This window comes from Pterocles gutturalis, unplaced genomic scaffold (assembly GCF_000699245.1).
Source record: "Pterocles gutturalis isolate BGI_N339 unplaced genomic scaffold, ASM69924v1 scaffold26506, whole genome shotgun sequence".
NCBI lineage: Eukaryota > Metazoa > Chordata > Aves > Pterocliformes > Pteroclidae > Pterocles > Pterocles gutturalis.
This window is the reverse complement of record NW_010103754.1, coordinates 48,473-57,254: the sequence shown is the minus strand read 5'-3', so window position 1 is coordinate 57,254 and position 8,782 is coordinate 48,473. Positions and strand designations below refer to the sequence as shown.

At 38.6% G+C, this 8,782-nt stretch overlaps 1 protein-coding gene across 1 annotated transcript in view; it reads right to left on the bottom strand.

Annotated features, from left to right (window-relative positions):
- Positions 1 to 1,458: 1,458 nt before the first annotated feature.
- Positions 1,459 to 8,782, bottom strand: part of VPS13D (vacuolar protein sorting 13 homolog D (S. cerevisiae)) — a gene marked incomplete at its 3' end in the record, with an annotated part of 53,675 nt that continues 46,351 nt past the window's right edge. The window contains exons 57-65 of the mRNA XM_010086826.1: positions 8,444 to 8,552; positions 7,952 to 8,131; positions 7,608 to 7,684; positions 7,176 to 7,329; positions 6,437 to 6,586; positions 5,508 to 5,604; positions 3,688 to 3,836; positions 1,966 to 2,100; positions 1,459 to 1,626 (exon numbers count right to left, since the gene is read on the bottom strand). Coding sequence (XP_010085128.1) covers positions 1,459 to 1,626; positions 1,966 to 2,100; positions 3,688 to 3,836; positions 5,508 to 5,604; positions 6,437 to 6,586; positions 7,176 to 7,329; positions 7,608 to 7,684; positions 7,952 to 8,131; positions 8,444 to 8,552 — 1,219 coding nt within the window. The remainder of the gene's footprint in view (positions 1,627 to 1,965; positions 2,101 to 3,687; positions 3,837 to 5,507; positions 5,605 to 6,436; positions 6,587 to 7,175; positions 7,330 to 7,607; positions 7,685 to 7,951; positions 8,132 to 8,443; positions 8,553 to 8,782) is intronic.

Here is an 8,782-nt window from a genome sequence, read left to right as displayed (position 1 = left end):
CTGCTGAATTTTGAAAGGAGTTCAGCATCCAACTGCCCTTCTGCCTTTGAAAATCTTCCTTCACAGAACCCTTGGTTACAAATGACTCCAAAGTTCAAAGAATGACCTTGCCCTTGTGGGAAACATAGGGAGGCTCGTGCCTTTTAAAGGAAGATTTATGAGACTGTTGCTGCAGATGGGACTGCAATGAGGAAACGACACTTGATAGAAAGGAAACTCTATAGAAATGTACTCTATCGGGTGGAGTGGATGGGTCACAAGAGACTAGAACCACGAGCAGAAAGTAGGGACAGAAACACTCATTGGCACAGACGGGTACTGCCTCGCAGCAGCTCAGTAAGGCTTCTACCCCATTGCGTGGATTTCCAGTGCTGCTCATCAGAGTATCACCTAGTGTGGGATTAAGACAGGAATATCAACACCATGGGGTTTTGTTTGTATTTCTTGAAATTGTCCAATGCTGGGAACAAGATAATTATGACAGAGAAGGTGTTGTCATCGTTCCTCACGGTTCAGCTCTCTGGGGTAGGTATGCCCACAGCACTGCACCTGGTGCTGGACTGGGGCTCTCTGTTGGATAATGTTAGTCTTGCGCTACCTGTAATTATGCAAAACCTACATTTCACCCTTCTCATCTTCTGAATTACCTTTTCCCACTAAAGTAGGGAGGAAAGGAGATCTCCTTGTATATAAACAAGTGGAATAGGTTGTGAAAGGATGAACCATGATAATATACGTGCACAAACTTTACCACTTCGGAAAACGAAAATCAATAGGAAGTAAAGAATTTTCACAAAACCAAATTTTAAACACCACATCCTTCAGTGAAGAAAGCGTTATCCCAATTCTACCCGTGATCACAAAGTTCATTTACAGTACATGATGACACACCAGGTATGCAATGAAAAATATTTCAAGATTTTTTTTATCCAAGGCAACATCTGTTTGTTCAGTATGAAGCACGGTATTGACCATGATCAAAACCACTCGCTATTTCTGGCTGCTGTGTCAGACCATACCTCTCTCAGGCACTACAGATACTTATTTTCACTGATAACACTGATGTAATTGAATTCTCTTAATCATTATCAGAAGAACAAAAGAATGTTCACCATGCAAAGATTTTGGCATTAAACTAAAGATAAACGTGTAGCAATCTAGAAATTCCTTAGTTTGTTGCTACGTGGCATAGAAGAAAAAAACCCAAAACACTCAAGCCTTAGCATAAGAATTGATATTCACATCAGCTTAATCACTTCCCAATAATAAGTTAACAACTCCTGTTATACACTGCAGGGTATATATGAAGTGTTTCAAAAAAATCTACACTTCAAATACAATTTTTATAAAACAAACAGGACATAAACCAATTTAAAGCTGGTCAATCATTCTATTTGACTTATTTGCTGACTATTGTTTGCTTATTGTTTTAGCAAACTTTAATATCATAATTATTACCTTTGCAGCAGAGTTGGATACTCCATGTGTGACGTTTCTTATGAGACCACCAACATTGCCGTATTTTATAAGTCCAGTAACACCTTCTGAAACATCATTCAATAGACCCATCGGGTTGCCAAGAAAATCCACAGAACCTAGAATCCTTGCTGCCTGACTAAGCAGCTCCTGTAAAATCAACAGGAAGAATGAAATATCACTTACGGATCACGTTAACGCCAGCAAAGCTGATTAAACTAAGTCCCACCTGCAACAAAGGCATATACAAACTCAGATAGCTCTACTGAAGAAAAGAACACCAGCACCAGGAAGACCAACAATAGTTTCATCTTAAAATGCAGTCAGTGTATTCTTAGGAGCACGTGATGATATTTCTTCATATATCAAAGAAGCAACACAGCAAAACCACTTCAAATAGTCAAGAAAGAGTTCTCCCACCCTCCGCAGAGAACTCCTCACTCAAGAGAAGTTCAGCCTTTCCCACAATACAATCTGTACCACACTCACCTCTTGGAAGTGTTTCAGAATGTCATTAATGATAAACTCCTGAGTTTCATACGGATGGACCCTGGTGAAAGGATCCAGGTTAATCACAGCGTCTTCGAATCGGATTAGAGGAAATCCCAGCGTGCTTTTCAATGCCTAATTAAATAAAAGACATTGCTACTTTAATTTTTCTCTTTGCTTCTCATTCACAGCACCCAAGTGAATTACTCTTTAAATGGGTGACAAACCAAAATAATCCGAAACTGCTAGAGCAGTTTACCACTGGCATGAAGATGCTTTGATATCAAGGGCAATCACTCCATAAACCTTTTACTTGCAAGCAATGATCAATTATTAGAACTGCATTTCTTCAATAACTAAACAAGTCCTTAAACACTCTTCCTGATGCAGTATGTTTCCTACACTCAGTACGAATATTTAAAAACAAAACATGTTTAAGATCCCATGCTTAGCGCTTTGCTGTAACTGCTCCGATGTTCAATTACATCAAACCCTACATGAGTTTCCTTGCTATGTAGTGAAGACAAACCTGGGTATTTGCCGCACTGCTGAAGTTCTATGAATGGATTAGTTGTCAGGATGAGCTGGAATAACTACATAATTTCCTGCAAACCCGAGGCTCATTTCTTAACATGATGTACTGAAATTCTTTAAACCAGCTTTTTCAATTATTTTCAAGGAAGAAAACTAAAACAGTAACTAGCCCATGGGTTATCTGTAACCTGTACAGCCTATACATTAAAAAAGCATAAGGCAGACAAGCTATACATCTATACCTATACACGCACATAAATACTTTCAGAAAAATGAACAAGGAGACTGATCTTTTAAGAAAGAAAGAGATTCCTTCTTCTATTTCAGGGCTTGATAATGGCAACTGCACAGTCACTAACATCAGAAAATCTGAAGAAGGCAAGCAGCCTGATACTTGTGTTATATCTCTCTACATTAATCACTGCAGCATGCTTCCTCGTAATATGAGTTTTTCTGCCATCTGCAGGCAATTAAGGTAAATTACACGTCTGATTTAAGTTTGCAAGTAAGAAAGGACCTATTTATTTTTTCAGCAAATGGATGACTAACTAGAGTAGCCCCATTATTCACTTGGGTAGGAAGTAATTTCCTGTTTAACTATCAGATATTATATAAGGCAACTTTGTTAATACTGGTACCTAATAAAAATAATCTGTCTGCACCAAATTACCAGACAGCCATGTCCACGCCAGAAACATTAGAGCTAGTTAGAAAAACTTCTACAAAGGCTCTACTGTGATTATTCGCTCCCTCCTACCCTGAAGTCTCCTGTGCTACAAAACTGAATGGAACTCTTTCTGTGAAAGTTAATATACAGAATACAGTCAGGGACTGTTATCATTAGGGGGGAAAAAATGTATATGCCAAGTTTTCTCTTGGGAGCAATGCTGGCGGCTGCCAAGACATATCCATACGCAACCATGTACCAGAGGTGGTAGGAAATCCAAACAGAACAGTGCACAGTACTGGTTTCTTAAAGGCACTCACTACTATTACACCATCTTACAGAAGAGACTGGAAATTATGCAAATTAAATAACAGAAGTTATTGGAACTTCTATTATTTGTAACTTAAACAATGGAAGAGTAAACGGAAATTAACAGTAGTAAGTTAAAGCTTCTGTTCCCTTTTCCACCTACAACAGCATCTCTGTACTTGGACGCATACCCCGTGAATGCACTGGCGTACCTTGAGATCCAGAGATAGCTTGTTGGAAGTGAAGACACTCAGTTTTATTTGAGGCACACTAATTTTCAGATTTTCAAAGTAGTATCGCTTTTGTGCTCCACCTTGTTCAACAGCTTTTTCATGGAGGTTTTCATCGTACTTTTCAACCTCTGCATCCAGACAAAACACAGCAATCGGAATAGATTATATATAAATAAATATGGGGTCATGAATGCATACTCTGTGAAGAGTTAGTAGTTTCTCTGTACAAATAAAAAGTATGTGTGACAGCAAAAGTACTCATGCCTTCTGACACAAGGTTGACCTTTGAGGCTCAAGAATTTCTAAAACCTGAATGTATTTGTAGCTAGATGAAAAAAAATCACCCAAGTGCATAGATTAGGTTACTGGAGCATTTACTCTCATTTCTAATTTATCTTTATCAGCGTACAGAAACAAGGAGATACAAGCGTTAACTATACAACGTTTCCTACTGTGTCCTCAGGGTCTTAAAATACGTTTTCCTCTCTCTACTTCCTCTATAGTTCCTTACACGCTCAACTATCAATATAATGTACAAACCAAGCAAAGTTGACAATCTTTTCCATCACTGCTACAGAACAGACAAAATGCCTACATCGAAAACATTCAATAAATCAACTTCCGTACAGAGCGAGCCAGATTTGCTTGACACTAACAGGTTAATAAGTTATTTGTAAGAGCATCTCGGTGGTGTGAGAAGGCAGGGGAAAGGACAAAAGATGAACAAGTCTTATGCACTCAGGTTGAACGATTAAACATGTTGAATGTAAATGACAAAGTAATTTTTGTCTGACTCTTGGATGACATCATCAGCATCACTGGATAAACTACAGAGAGCGTACAGTAAGGAAAGAAAAAAAAACCAGCAAAAGCATCAGGGTAAACCAACACAAAGGACAGATCAGTAAATAGTGTAAGAGCAAAACTCTAAATATTTATTTCATCCTTATCACTGCAAATCTAAGTCTTTAAGCCCTCTGTGAAACCAGGAAACATAATACCCAACAATTCAGAGGATACTGTGGATTAGCAAGACACAGAACTCTGAAGCATCATTTGTAGGCTTGTCCCCATCTGGAATCATGTCAAAAACAGTTTCTTCCTGCAACAGTTATTTTATTATACAACCCTACACACCCTACTGCATAATAAAAGTGACTTTTTCAATTGCCACTCCAAAGCAGACATTTCAGAAAGTTTCCAAAGAACAGACAAACCCTACAATAGAAGGATTAGAACAACTTCTATGAGATTAGAAGATTCAAGAGCTCTGTCTTGCCTCACTGAACGGAGGAAAACATATTACAACAAAAGCCAGGGGCATGGATGCCACAACTGAAAGTTCAGCCAGCCAAAATTTTCCTTCATTTAAGCAAGACAAACTGCCCAAGGAACAAATGAACAGAGATCCCATTTCTAGCCTTGGGTTTAAATAAGCAAACATTACTAAACAAAAGGGTTTGCTAAATCACTAACACAATTTCTTTTATCCCAATTTAGATGAATCCAGATACAGGAACTTAAGATGAATACTGAACTCGTTCCCACAGAGGCTCAGCCTGGCCACCGAGTGCTGGACAGCAGGACGTTGCAGGGGTCACTACCTGACTACCGTAAACAAGCACAATATAGATGAACAGCTCTATAGGGGCCACTGAGGCATTAGGTGTCCAGCTTTCTGTTCAGCAGTGGAAGTTTCCAGACAGCTAAGAGTTTGCTGGGCATTTTGAACTTATTTTATATGCAAACATCGTAATACCTCTGTGCACTCTAAACCGCTTTGTAATTTTATACTGTACCTGATTCAGATCGGTCATAGCCAAAGAAACTCAACAGCTTCAGAAGCAGTTTCTCCTCAATTTGAACTGTGAACTTCCGAGCAGTGATCATCAGATGCTACGAAGATAAACAAGTCTCAGTTTACACAATTAACACTTGGAATATAATCCATGTAAACCGTTAAATAGGACCATGTGTTCTGCTTCAGTGGGATAATTTCACTGGAAGGGATTTGGAGTAAAATTCCCACCTTCAAAATGTCTTTGGTAGTTTTTTTTCCACGTAAAGTTACGTACAACCAATGATGATTACTTCAAGTTTTTGGAAGGTATTGTGTTCTTAATGCTAACACTTCAGAATTTGATGCTTAGCTGTTTCCCAACACCAAAATCAGCTGTTTTTCAAAACAGCATCAAAACACATGGGTGAAGGCTCCAAGTGAGAAAACAGGTCTCGATAACCCTATCGGTTTGGCCTTCCCAATTCATACCACAGTTGGCAGATAAATTTCCAAACAACATTTCCAAACAGGTGCAGTACTCAGAATAGGGTTTATGCGGCAAGATAACACCTTGTCAGAGAGAAGCAATAACCTCGTAAGCAGCTCATGAAAAGCACAGCACAGATATTCTGGTTCACTATGCTCAAAGGCACCTCTCAATTCTGAGGGGAGAATAATTAGCTCAGAAAGTAAGGTCACAGACATGAACAGGGGTCTGGCCTAATTTGTTATATTTTTAAAGGCACTTACTACCCTGTTCGTCACTGTACTGCAGATTTAAACACTATAAACGTGAGAAGGTGGATACAGGTTATTAATATTGAGGCTTAAAGCATAAAGTGTATTTAACAAATTATTTAATTCAGATCAGTAGTAAAAATTAGGACCAGGAAAGATCATCTAAACAGAGCAATAGCTGCATGGCACAATGAAAACATTGTAGTTTACCTTGTATATATCAGTCAGTGCATTTTTACTGGGAAATTTCATTGCATTTACTTGCACAGCAGGACCAGTCTCCATGGGCTCATTTTCACTCATCTTCGGTGTCAGGAAGATCATAAAAGGCCGTGTGGTGCCAATAAGCTGGTTGTCCACCTACAGAGCAGATGAGACAGACAACAAAATCTGAATAGGTGACAACAGCGAAACAGTAGAATAAAACCAGTTTTTACAGTCTCCAGTTTAACTTGTGAATCCTGAATTTCAAAGACTGAACTGAAAAGAAAGGTTAAGGCAAAACTCTGCAAAATCAAAACCAAAATCTAGTTGGAAAAAATAGAGGAGGTTTATATATTTGTCTTACTTGTTTATGATGCTATGATTTATACTGTGGTGCTAGCAGCATTAGCACTCCTGCTTTCAATGGCTGTTTTTTCATTAGGTAACGACAAAGAACCAAGAACCAGCAAGGGAGAAAAATCTCAATCTGACTGTTTACCAAATAAAAAAGATTCTAACTTGCCTCACAGAAATCAAAGGCATGAAATAAAATATATCATTGCCTCAACTATTACTAAAGTGGAGAAAAATGAAAAAAAGGAAGCATCTGATGCTGATCGAAACTTCTGTAATATTTAGGAATTGAAATCTCAGTAACAGCTCTAAACATTATTCAAACCTATTATGATGACAAAACTAGCAGAAGGCCCATGAACAAATGGATTTGTTTCAAAATGGCAAATACCTGTATGTCTTGCACACTGAGCTCTAGCACCTGACTTGTCGCCAGTTGTGTGTAGTGGACATTAATTCTTGTGAGGCTTGCAAATATTAGCTCTTCAGGAACTTTGTTGACCAAAGACAATCCTATTCCACCTTCCAGTTTCACAAGTACCTGAGAAAAGAAGATTTGAAGAGGGGGGAAAAAAAACTCCACTAAGAAACCAACACTGAAAAAGTGATACTGAATACATACTTCTGTAAAGAAGTTATTTTTTCAGACTCATCGCCAGAGAGGCTGAACAGATGATTGACAATGAGGTATTAAGACATATAAACCCAATTTCTAAGAATGAGGATTTTTAGCAGGAAAGCTACAAGTTCATAACAAGAGGTCACCATGGGGAAAAGTTAACAACCAGCCCCTCCAGCCCCCCTGTGAAACCTAGAAAGAAGTAGATCTTGTTCTGTAACTGGAAGCTCATCTCCTTCACTGGACAAACGATCATTTCTACGTTGGTTAAAATCCGTTATCTGATAAACAAATACATTACTACAATGATGACTTTCCTATTTCTGAATAACAGTCATATTGTACTACCTTATAAAATTATATTTTTTAAAAAAATAAGTAAAATGAAAGCTTCTGTTGGAATTATTTCTGTTTGATGATACTCTCCTCCCCCTTCATAACATTATAAAGGAAACTTTTTGTAAGAATTTAGAGACACAGTACAGCAAAAGGTAATTCAAGTACAAGCAAATAATAAAACTAGATTCTCATTAATGAAGGATTTTCACCTGTAGAACTCTAGTTGGCCCATCCGGGATGACTCGAACAGCTAGTACTCCTGACCCAGGCCTCATCTTTTGGTTTATGAACTGCTGTTCAGGTGGAACTGGCCCCAAAAGTTCAAGTGAATTATCAGGACCAAGAACAACTTCTGCTCCATCATGAAGCCCAAGTATTCCTCCCTTTGCCTGGAGAAAGAAAGAAGAGTAAGGAGAAAAATAAAGTGATAAGTAAAGGCTCCAGGTAACTATTTACACACATCAACTTAAAAGTGTGTTTTACTTTCCTCTCTCTACTCCTCAGATGTTTAATGATTTGAAATTGATGAGAACATGCAAACATGAATTTAAACCACACAAGCAGTTTGCGCAAGTCTGGTTTCCTCTGTGTTCTGAACTTTGGCCTCAAAGCTTTTAGTTCACTTCAACACTCAGCCCAAATGACTCTGCCACCTGTATCAGCAACAGTCAAAGCAAGTTCAATATTTAATCAGTACTGACCTGGACAACAAGTCCATGAATACCACAGGTCAACCTTCCATCACGAAAACTCCACGTCTGGGTGGTACTGCGCCGTCGATCAGGCTTCCTCAACATCAGGGGCTCGTACCTGCAACGAAAGCATGCCACCCAGTCCTTAGAGGATTCCAGCTTCTTGGTTGTACTCCTGAGACGTGTTAATGGTGAACGCTTACTCTAGTTTTGTTCAAGCTCATTTTCCTAATCTCATTTCTGCAGTGCTCTTTTAACAATCTGCTGCTGAAAATACATCAGCCATGCTTTAAAAAACATTCCCAGGTCACAAAAGTGATCATGAGGTCTGTTCATGAAGACAGATAA